The sequence below is a fragment of the Rhinopithecus bieti genome, unplaced genomic scaffold (genome assembly GCF_001698545.2).
Source record: "Rhinopithecus bieti isolate Rb0 unplaced genomic scaffold, ASM169854v2 scaffold_8649, whole genome shotgun sequence".
NCBI lineage: Eukaryota > Metazoa > Chordata > Mammalia > Primates > Cercopithecidae > Rhinopithecus > Rhinopithecus bieti.
In genome coordinates, this window is record NW_016805765.1 from 311,454 (window position 1) to 323,369 (window position 11,916).

The following is an 11,916-nucleotide window of genomic DNA, read 5'->3' on the forward strand; positions in this document are numbered from 1 at the left end:
GGGCCGAGCCGCTCCGAGGTTTCCCTGGAGTGACAGGAAGTCGGCCTGGGCTGCGGAGCCCGCCGCCCTCGCCCGCCGCCCTCGCCCGCCGCCCTCGCCCGCCGCCCTCGCCCGCCGCCCTCGCCCGCTGCCTCCTTCAGGGGTTTGCCTGGGAAGCGCCGGGACGGGAAGCCCCCGGCCCCCAACTTGGAGGTCCCTTAACAGTCCGGCCCAGCCCGGCCTCGGGACCTGCGAGCGCCTCGCTCGCCCATCTCGGGAGCGCCCCGTCGGTTCCGTGCTGGGAGCCGGGCGGCGGCGGGGCTGGGGCTGCGGGCGGAGGAGGAGGCCGCTGCGGGGTCTCCCGCTGCTCCTTCGGAGCCCCAGCCCAGACCCGGAGCCCCGCCGCCGCCTGGCTTTGCCTGAACTCCTCAGGATTTGTCAGCCAGATGTGACAAGATTGTGGCGAGGCCAGTGAAGGAGATCTGATACTAATCAGCGCGTAGCTCCGAGCCAAACTTTCTCAAATGTGGTGTAGAAACATGTTCTTCTCATTTAAGGCATCTCTTTGTGGCTGCAGGGCTGCCACCGCTCCGAGTCTGACAGTTAAGTGGAATGCCATCTCCCAGCCTTAATTGTGTGAGTGAAGTTGCGTGCGTTTAGTGGGTGGGGGATCAGACGCTCGGGGGTTCGGTAAGGTCCCCTGGTTTTATGGCTGTGCTCGCCGCAGCCCTCTGAAGGCCAGGGCATTTAAATCGGCCCAGACGCCTGGTCTCAGCCAGGCCTCTGCTGTTAACACTTAAGGGGTCTAAAAGAGGCCCCACCGGTGTCCTGGGAATCCCTGTCAGAGAGAAAGAGAGAGAGAGTGCGCACGTGAGAGAGAACATGTATTGCTGCATAGGACCACAGGGCAGATGTAGCAGCAATTTTTTAAAAAATATATTCTTTTCATCAAAGCGACAAGATTTTGGCTTGACAGTAAGTGAATTGAAAAACAGCATTTGGCAGATTTTTTTTTTCGTTCGCTGTTTATTGTTTTTAATTTGCTATTCGATTTTATGGGATATCTTCATAAGATTCTAAGAGTCTTCGACCCTGAGTTTGCAAATACGTGTTTATGTATTGAAACTTTTGTTCAGTGATAGATACACTGACTCTCTTTTCAATGATCCCTTCCTAAATTCGTTGATACACATTATTAAAACCTTGTTAAAATAGTTTATGTCAAAATAAAATTTTGTACATCCTATAAAAGAACATTGCTTCAGATGTTACAAATTGTACTGGATTTGATTTGCTCTTTAAAGAGGTGTGAAAAGATAGCTTCCCCTTTTGTGATGATGAATTTTGAGAAATAACTATTCTTTTTGGCATGATCAGATGGTTAAAACGAGTAAGATACGAGTCATCACTTGATTTCTCATCTAATAAGTTTGCTAACTAATTTCACCAAGAAACTATTACTATTTCAAGTCAACTCTTGGTTGAACATGTTCCTGTTGTAGTTAAATGCTGAGATGAGGTGGTGAAATCTTCACCTAGCACACATGCTGCTCACACTTTGGGAACTCGTAATTATGTTCAGGCGTCTGCATAATTTAATTTAAATATCATCTGTACCTATAGTGTCCTTTCAGACTAGTAAGGATTTAGGGACCTTCTCCTCCTTCAGAAGGTGGTTAAAGTTGTTCTTTGGCCCTTGATATCTACCAAAATGTGAAACAGTGATCTTTTTGCTGTGGTTATAATTCACATTAGAAATATTGACTAACATGAAGTAGTTGCCTTGGAAGCGTGAGATTTACTAGAGGGCTATTCTAGTTTTTACTGCATCTCCCACATTTGCAGTTAGGCCTGCATCCCAGGCCCATGCCCACTTTCTGTACCTCAAGATCATCAGAGTGGAAAGGTGATCCAACCCGACAGATGAAAGAGAAAAGCCATACAGGTTTCCCTGTGGAACAAAATAATTGTCCCTAAGCACACATTTGTCATTTATGAATGCCTAGGGATAAGTATAAACAGGGGAACATTTTAAAAGTTCAGTTTGTCAGTAAAATTAAACTGCAGCTTAAGGAGTGGGGGGCAGAAGTGTCTTTTAGCTTCTGTATGTGGCTTTAGAAGTAATTTTGACATGGCCATTAAAAGGGATGCCCTGAAGGTTCCACAGGGTAAATTACTTACAGGAGTGTTCTTCACCCCAGGGTGAATTTTCTCTACAGATGTCATTTTAGAGTGGGTTACTTTTGTCAGAAATTGTCCTTTTTAGAAAGGGCTGAAAATACCCTAGCTAAGGTAAAATCTCAATGAGCCACCCATCTTTCTGGTATCTAAAATGAAGATTTATGGAGTTGGTACTTCTTTAAAATTACCTAATTACAAGTATTCTGCAGAGTTTTGTTTCTTTATTTTGATGACTTCTCTGAGAGATGTTAAAGATAACTGGATTCTGCTCAAAAGAAGCATCTGGAAAGCGTTTCTTTTTCCTTTTAAACTGGTTTCCACCTGAAAACCTTATTTCTGCATATCTTGTCATTCTTTGAAGTGCTTTTCCTAATTCTGGAAATTCCAGGATTCCAATGTCGCACCATTTCTCTGCACAGACACATACCTATTTTAGCCAAAGAGAGTGGGTATAAACAGAGGACAGACTTGCTTCTCCAGGGTCCAATTTGAGGCTTTCTCAAACCTCACATAGTTAGTTATAGGCAAACAGACTGTCACTCTTGCCGTCCACACATGGACTCATTATTATAAACCAGCCTAACAAATCACAGGAGGACTCTGCCTTGGGGAAATGATAATTTCATTCGACTAATGTGAAACAAAAGAGAGATGGAGAAATAAAATTTGAGGGTCAGGTCCAAACAGCCCTGTCCATAGGGAAATAGTTGCCTTAGGTAAACTAATTCAGGGTTCTAACATTTTTTCATATAGTTAGATTAGTTTGGTTGTCTTCTCTTACAGATTATTTGTGTGATCCTACCAAATACTCAAACCTCAGTTTTTTTTCTAGCTGTACATCAGCTTCCAGAAGTGTTGTCCTTGTTCTGTAGTTCTCTTATTGTTTCTTGCATTATTCATTATGAAGGTACAATTTTTACACAGTCAGCTCTTAACATTTCATGATACTTAATGCTGAATTTGAAGAAAGTGATCGGGATGACATAATTAACTAAGTTTAATCTTTTCTTTTAAAACTTAGTTCCGAAAACCTAGTACCTAGTTCTTGTTAAGTCCCCAAAAAGAAAGTTTTACAAATTTTTACTAGAAATGTTCACATTCGTTTTTTTTTTTTTTTTTTTTTTGTTTTTTTCTTTTTTTTTGAGAGGGAGTCCTCCGCCCGCAGTGGCCAGATCTCAGCTCACTGCAAGCTCCGCTCCCGGTACGCCATTCTCACTGCCCTTCAGCCCTCCCGAGTAAGCTGGGAATACAGCGCCCGCCACCTCCCCTGCTAGTTTTTTTTGTATTTTTTTGTAGAGACGGGTTTTCACCGTGTTTAGCCGGAATGGCTCAATCTCCTGACCTCGTGATCCGCCCTCGGCCCTCCCAAAGTGCTGGGATTACAGGCTTGAGCCACCGCGCCCCGGCCACAATTTCGGTTTTTTTTATTTTGTATCAGCAGCAGTAGGAAGTTCATTGCTCATTAACTTAAGTAAAATTACACTAAAATTAAGTGTTTCTGCTTTGTATTTTTTTTTCCCTCAGGCCTGATTCAACTATGTTAGGAAAGGTCCCTTTACATGCAATTAATATCTTTTGGTTTTTTGTTACCAAGGGTTTCTAAAGATTACCTGTGAGGTTTCCCAAATTTAGGTTATAAAGGAAAAAATATATCCATATAATTTACACTTCTGTACAGTTCTTAAATTTTTTTAAAGAAGACTTTTGGCTTGGCTTTTAAGGTAATGTTTGCATGTTTTCAGCTATTTTATATGTTTTCAGTTTTAAAACTAATAATTTTAAGAAAAAAAGCTCAGACATTAAATTATTTTGGCACAGAGTTTATACTTTGATTCATAGACATCAAAAGAACCAGTATTTTCCCCATCACTGTCTTTGAACTAAGCAGCAAGAGAACACTACAGATGTGTCATGCATACTTTAAACTCACAGGTAGACTCAGCCCAGTATCTGTCACTTGAAGGAGCCCTACCTCCCACCTGCCCTTTCTCTGCCAGACCCTTCTCCATGCCCTCAGTCGTCTTTGGTCTGTTATTTCATCCTCATACTTGGAGTGAGAAGTCAGATTTTGTCCATTCTCCTTTAATGTTGTATTTATATTGCAAATGCTGTCAGGCTCCCCACATCCCTTTTCAAACATGCTTGTGGTAAACAGTACCTCCCCATTGTTTAAAAAGCTAATGATCCTATGAACCCAATAAAGAGACTCCTGGCTGCCCATCTGGACAGCCGAGGCCCACCTTATGTTGTCTCAAGGTAGGTCTCACTGCCCATAACAGACCTGTGCTCTGTGGCCCAGGCTCCTTGGCCTGACACATAGGTACATGGTAAGCTTTACTTTGTACCTAGGCTTGTGGTATTTCCTACATGCACTCACTGATGAGAGCATGCCTTTTTCCTGGAGGAAGCCCTGTCTGGCCTCCCTGTACAACCTTGACTTCTCCATTTCTCCTGTCTCACTCAGACTATTTAATTTGGGGGAGAGTAGGAGTTTGACTTATTTTATTTTTTTCACTTTTTATTTTAGAATTATTTCAAACAATCAAAATTAGAATTGCTTAATGAAACTTGGTAATATGTGCTTGGGGATTCAACAGTTATCAACTTTGGGCCAGTCTCATTTCATCTATATTTCCTACCCATTCTCCCCATTGTAACCAACACTGGATTACTTTAAAGCAAATCCTAGGCATTGTATAATTGCATTCATATATATTGTAATATGAAGCTCTAAAATGCAAAGGCTCTTTTTTAAAAAACCAGAGCAATATGCCATAGAGCACCTAAAACATTAACAATAACTGTAATGTCATTTAATTTCCAATTAGTATTCAGATTTCCTTGATTACCTGATAAACTTTATATTACAGTTGGTTTCTTCAAATCAGGATTCAAGTAAGGTCCATACATTGTCTTTTTTAATATATAGGTTCATACTTTACTTTTCTCCTTGCAATTTATTTATTGAAAAAGCTGGATCATTTGTCCTGTAGAGTGCCCCCTGGTCTGAATTTCAATTATTATTTCCTTGTAGTATCATTTAAACATTGCTCTATCTCCTGTATGTTCTTCGATTGGAGTTGAGTAAGAGGCTTGATCCAATTCAGGTTTGAACTTTTTTGTCGGCAACACCAGATGTGTGGTGGGATGTATCCTTCAGTCCAGAGGCAAATGGCCTGGTTGTCGTATTTTTCATTAGGAGTTGTGGAATGGTGATACTCTAGTTCTTCATTTATTTGATTCACATTCAGAGAGAAACTTTGTCTCATCAATGATTTTTTTATCCTGAAATACGGGTTATATAGCAAAGGATACATACTTGATTCTTTTCCTTTGTTTACCAGTTTTCAGAATAGTTAGTTGGTTTCCTAGCATTTTCTAAAGGTGGCCAATGAGTTTTGTTTGTTTTGTGTATATTTTGAATTTCTAGATTTTAACACAGTGAATGACTCATGCTAATTTTTGACAAATCATATTCTCTACTCTGCTGTTTTTGACCAACCCAGTTGTGTGATTTTTCTTGCAGTCATGAAAGTCTTCCTAGAGTCAGACACTGGGAGTTACTCATCTTTATATCTCCATGAAGCTCCCCATGGTTACCAAGTACATGCTAGATGCTTTTGAAACAAATAAAAACTTTGTTAAATAAATGATTATCATTTGGTGAAACTATTAATGTAAGATGATGGCATGATGTGTTGAGTGTCTGCCCCATGTGTGTTTCTCAAGGTCAGCTAAAGTCCGACACTGTCGTCTGCAGATAAGCTGCCTCACATTAAAGAACTTGATGGGTTTCACCTCTCTTCTTCCCGGTTGTTCTTATTACCTATTTGGCAAAGGGTGATACTATTTTTCAGAATCCTAGTTGTACCTCTATGGGTTTGCATATGTAAGAAAAACAATGGGAAACTTAAAAAGTGAAAGAAGTGAGTGAGAAGTGAGAGATGGGAAGGTAAGGAGAAAACAAAAAATCCAGTTCTAATAAGGAAAGTGAGAAGCGCAGAGGCAGAGCAGTTGCAAAGAGCAGTTGGTTAGAGAACTAACTCCCACCTTTGAATGATGCAGTTTCCTAAACCAGGAAGGCTAGCTCTGCAGCCACAGAAAGAGTAAGAATGACAATTTCATAACAGGCTAAGTGAAGCCAGGCTCTCCACCTAGACACCAAAAAGGTGGCCCGGCTGCTTTAAAAGATGTCTTGCTTCATGTGTCCTGATTGTCAGTTTTCGATATGCATGTTAGCAACAATTATCTATATTCAACATTTAAAAAGTACTACTTAGAAAAAACTGGCCAGGTGTGGTGGCTCACGCCTGTAATCCTAGCACTTTGGGAGGCCAGAGTGGGTGGATCATGAGATCAGGAGACAGAGACCATCTTGACTAACATGGTTGAAACCCCGTCTCTACTGAAAATACAGAAAATTAGGCGGGTGTGGTGGCATGCACCTGTAGTCCCAGCTACTCAGGAGGCTGAGGCAGGAGAATTACTTGAACCCAGGAGGCAGAGGTTGTAGTGAGCCAAGATCGCACCACGGCACTCCAGCCTGGGCAACACAGCGAGACTCTGTCTCCAAAAAGAGATAAAAAAGAAGAAACGGAATCAGGAGTTCAAGACCAGCCTAAGGAACATAGTGAGACCCCGTCTCTACGAAAACATTTTTTTTTAAATTAGCTGGTTATGGTGACATGCGCCTATGTGGGGTTTGGGAGGGTGACTAAAGTGGGAGGATCCCTTGAGCCCGGGAAGTAGAGACTGCTGTGAACAGTGATCACTGTCCTCCAGCCTGGGTGACAAAACAAGACCCTGTCTCAAGAAAATCCTGAAGCATTTTAATTATAAAGCTTGGTGGCTTTTAAAAAGTGATTTATGGTTTGCCAGACTGGGTTGTTTAATTTCAAGTTGAAGAGTTACAATTTTTTCCACTGAGAATCTGGCATAGCCTTAGAATCTCACACATAAGAGAGGACCACAGACTCTAAACTTAACTTCGGTAATCTGTACTAGTGAGTCATTTTCCACATGGTTTTTACATGGCCCTCTCCACAGTCAACAGGAAGATCAGTGTGTAAACTAGGAACTGCATTCGGCTGCAAATTAAAAGAATTCCTAAATAATAGTTGCTACCCTTTCTTCTCAGGCATCCTTAGGGCATGACCTTGGTGTTGCCTCATAGTCACAAAATGCTATCTGAGCTCCTGCCATCAGATTCTTGTTCAAAGAAAGAGGAAGAGGGAAAGGCAGACAGGTCTTACAGTAGAGTCAGCTGCTATTTATGAGGAGTTTTCTATAATACTTCACCCAACAACTTGTATTGTATACCATTGGTCAGTACTTAAGTCACTTGACCACCAACTGAGACTTGGAAGTTAAAGTTCTTTTTACTAAGGCATATTGGGGAAAAGGTGACTGGGGAAAAGATTAATAATCAGTAAGCATAGTACAGTTCTCTCATAGATTTATTCAATCATTCATTTACTTTCTCAAATAATATCAATGGAGGGCTTACCAAGTATCAGCCTCAGTGCTAGGTGTTGGTTTGGAGTTCTAGTTGTTTCATTGCCTCTTCCAGGAATGATTCATTGTGAAGCAGCTTTTATAGGGGCTTTTACCTAGATATTTTTGGTAGCTCTGTGCAAAGGCGGACCACCAGAGCCCAGAAGACCGAAGAACTTACTTGTTGTGGGTCTTCACTGTTTTGATCGATCACTTCAGCTCACCATCTGTGTATCCTCCTTAATATGGCTAACAGGCCTTTGAGGTAGGCATGCGCAGGTTTCCAGCCCATGTTATAGCCAAAGGCACCAAGGCATGGAGCTGAAGTTTTTACGTGGCTTAACTGGAAGTAAGACATAGGTTGAGGCCAATCCTAGGTTTTACTACCTCTCAGTGAAAGGTGCCCAGTGAGGTAAAGGGGAAGGAGCTCAGGGTCCTCAGCCCTGCAACCAGAGGTATTTTTTAACAGGGAGATTATATTCATTTCATACCTTAAAGAGGAAGGAGCTCAGACTCCCCAGCCCTGCAACCAGAGGTATCCTTTTAACAGGGAGATTATATTCATTTCATACCTTAAAAAAAAAAAAAAAAAAAAAAGCTTACTGTTAAAATCCAGACTCCTTCACCTGCCCCACAAGGCCCTATGCAGAGTGGTCTCTGTCACCTCTCTTATTCCCATTTTTTGCTAATAGCCTCACCAACTTCACTCCAGCTACATTGGCCCCTTAACTGTTCCTTGAACACCCCAGTCTCTATTGCACCTCAGAGCCTTTGCACTTGCTATGCCTTCTCCCTTAAATACTCTCTCTCTCCAGTCTGCACATGACCAACTTGTTGGCATCCCTTGGGACTCAGTTCACATGTTACCTCCTCAAAGATTCTTGGTGATGACTCAATCTTAAAGATTCTTACTCCTATCCCTATCCCTCCATGCCATCCAGTTAAATCACTAGCATAGCTTTCTTCTTAGTTCTTTTTTATTTTTTGAGATGGAGTCTCTGTCACCCAGACTGGAGTGCAGTGGCACAATCTCGTCTCACTGCAACCTCCGCCTCCTGGGTTCAAGCGATTCTCCTGCCTCAGCCTCCCAAGTAGCTGAGATTACAGGCATGCGCCACCATGCCTGGCTAATTTTTGTGTTTTTAGTAGAGATGGGGTTTTACCATGTTGGCCAATCTGGTCCTGAACCCCTGACTTCAGTTGATCCACCTGCCTCAGCCTCCCAAAGTGCTGAGATTACAGGCGTGAGCCACCGCGCCCAGCGTCGTCTTAGTTCTTTCATAGCACTTGCCTTACTCTGAAATGATACTGTTTGTTGTTCATTTCCTGTCTCTTCCCTCTAGAATATAAGCTCCTTGAAGGTAGGGACCTTATCAGTTTTGTTCAACATTTTAGTCTCTAGAATTTAGAACAATGCCTGGCTCATAAATGCACAGTAAATACTTATTCAATGAATGAAATTTTACTGTGTGGAACTTTTAATGTCCTCATCTGCAGAATGTGTATGATAATACCTAACTCTGAAAGTGGTTGTAGGAATTAAATGAAACCATAAATATAACTGTAGTTAGCACCAAATAGTGATATTTCAAGTTGTAATCCTCCCCTGGTATCCAAATTTGAGACCATCCCAGTAGCCTATAAGTTCTTCACCTTCTTCATCTATAAAATGGGGATAGTAATACCTAACCTCCCTGGGTAGTTGTGAGAAAGAAATGAAATGATACAGGTACACTGATTAGTACAGTGTGTCTCACATGTAATTAATAAATGCTCAATAAGGCTCACCAACTGTGTGACCCTGGGCATGTTACAAATCTTGCAAATTTAAGTTTCTGAGAATAATTCTGTCCTCACAGCACTGTAGTGAGGTTTAAAATAGATTACATGTTAAACATGAACTTTACCATGTCAAAAAAGCAGATGCTGGAAGGTTGGCTAACCATTGGACTCAGCTTTGTCCAATAGAGCTTTCTGTGATGATGGAAATGTTGTATATCTCCACTGTCCAATAGAGTAGCCACTACCTACACGTTGCTCCTCTGCACCTGAAATGTGGCTAGTGTGACCAAGGAACCGAATTTTACATTTTATTTATTTATTTATTTTGAGACAGAGTCTCGCTCTGTTGCCCAGGCTGGAGTGCAGTTGCGCGATCTCAGCTCACTGCAAGCTCCGCCTCCTGGGTTCACGCCATTCTCCTGCCTCAGCCTTCCCAGTACTTGGGACTACAGGTGCCTGCCACCATGCCTGGCTAATTTTTTGGGGTTTCACCGTGTTAGCCAGGATGATCTCGATCTCCTGACCTTGTGGTCTGCCTGCCTTGGCCTCCCGAAGTGCTGGGGTTACAGACGTGAGCCACTGCGCCCAGCCATTTTATTTGATTTTAATTAACACAAATGATTCCCCTCAAAGGGCCAGTGCTGTGAATCTGGGAACCCCAAAATTCCCTCTTCCCCTTACCACTTACTCCCCCAGGAATATCTCCCTAGGTTTATCTTCAGTGAAATGAAAGTATATGCACATACTAGAGATGAAAACAGCCTTGAACTAAACAGTTTTTATTCTGAGCTCAATAATGCAAATCCCATGAGAGGCTACTCTGTCCAGCACTGAGTATCTGGGTATATACCCAACCATGCCTAGCCCGACTGCTTCCAGGAATTCAACTCAGCATCTCCTGACAAGAGGCCTGTGGTAGCATCTCCTCAAGCCGAAGGTAGAACAGCGTGTCTGAGAGACGAAATGGGTCCAGGAGCCTGCCTAAAAACTAGGTCATAACTTTCTATCCCAAGACTGCAAAACCCAATCTTCCGTCACATATTAGGTGTGTCAGTAGTTTTTAGATGAATGAGAAAATGATAGTTACAGAAAAGCAAGCCAGGATTTTGAATGTTGATTTGTAGCACAAAAGTGACTAATAACAATTCTGAAATAGTCTAATTAAGATGAGTGCGTTAAAAAGCAATAATCATGTCTTGATGAGTTCAGAATGTTGTAAACATCTGCTTTATGTTTCTGAAGAATGGAACTAGAATGGATTCCAAAGGATATACATTTTAAGAGTTTTCCGTTTTGATTTACATGAGTGCTTTTTGTCCTGTAATTAGAATATTTTCGTTTAATTTCATTTTAGAAGTTTTCATTTATCTTTAGATAATGGTGCTGTAATTTTACTATGTCATGGAGTTCTAAGATGGGTGGAAAAACCCAAGGGCCTTGATATTGGAAGTTTTCTTACACACTATAATTAGCTTTTTTAGTTCATAAATAATTCCTCTGAGATTTATTTCCATAGATGTTTAATGAGCTTTGTTAAGCCTTATTCAAATGGGTTCATGGAGAACCACAAGAATATTTCTCATAAAGCTGCATTCATTCATTGAATTATAGACAAAATTACTTAAAATGTCCTGAAATGAAAGCTAAAATTGTCCCCAAACTAAAACTATAGGCCCCAAATGCCCATGAGGGTGGTATAGGCCCCCCCCCAAGGGCATTTGGCAGTGTCTGGAGACATTTTTGGTGGTCACAACTGGAGGGGAGGGTGTAACTGGCATATGGTTTGTAGCAGTCAGGGATGCTGACCAGACATCATACATTGCACAGAACAGCCCCCCCACCACAAGCATTATCCAGCCAAAATGTCAGTAGTGCCAAAGTTGAGAAAACCTGACCTAGGTGACAAGAGATGCAAAATATAAGTTTCAGTATTAATCTATGAAATGTGCTTGGAATTGTTCCCTTTGTGGTTTTGCTGTGCTGAACCTGAGACAGTCACCTAGCTTCCTGGGTTGCATGAGCCTTTTGAGCAGAGTCTTCAGGGAGTAGAGGAAGCATGTGCTTAAGGACATCTCTACTTCTGGTTAAAGCAGGTTTTATTTTCCAAATAAGCAAAATGTGAATTTACTCATATAGTTCCAGCATCTTGTTTTTAGAGTGAATGGGGCCTGGTGCACTGGCTCACACCTATAATTCCAGCACTTTGGGAGGCCGAGGCAGGTGGATCATCTAAGGTCAGGAGTTAGAGACCAGGCTGGCCAACATGGCGAAACCTGTCTCTACTAAAAATACAAAAAAAAAAAAAAAAAGCCAGGTTGTGGTGGTGCTTGCCTGTAATACCAACTACTCAGGAGGCTGAGGCACAAGAATCACTTGAACCTGGGAGGCAGAGGTTGCAGTGAGTCGAGATTGTGCCACTTCACTCCGGCCTGGGCAATAGAGTGAGACTCCGTCTCAACATAAATAAATAAATATAAATAA

General features: G+C 41.9%; 1 protein-coding gene across 1 annotated transcript in view; it reads left to right on the top strand.

Moving 5' to 3' along the window:
* Positions 1-265: 265 nt before the first annotated feature.
* Positions 266-11,916, top strand: part of BNC1 (basonuclin zinc finger protein 1) — a 28,480-nt gene continuing 16,829 nt past the window's right edge. The window contains exon 1 of the mRNA XM_017873697.1: positions 266-581. Coding sequence (XP_017729186.1) covers positions 504-581 — 78 coding nt within the window. The 5' untranslated portion in view covers positions 266-503. The remainder of the gene's footprint in view (positions 582-11,916) is intronic.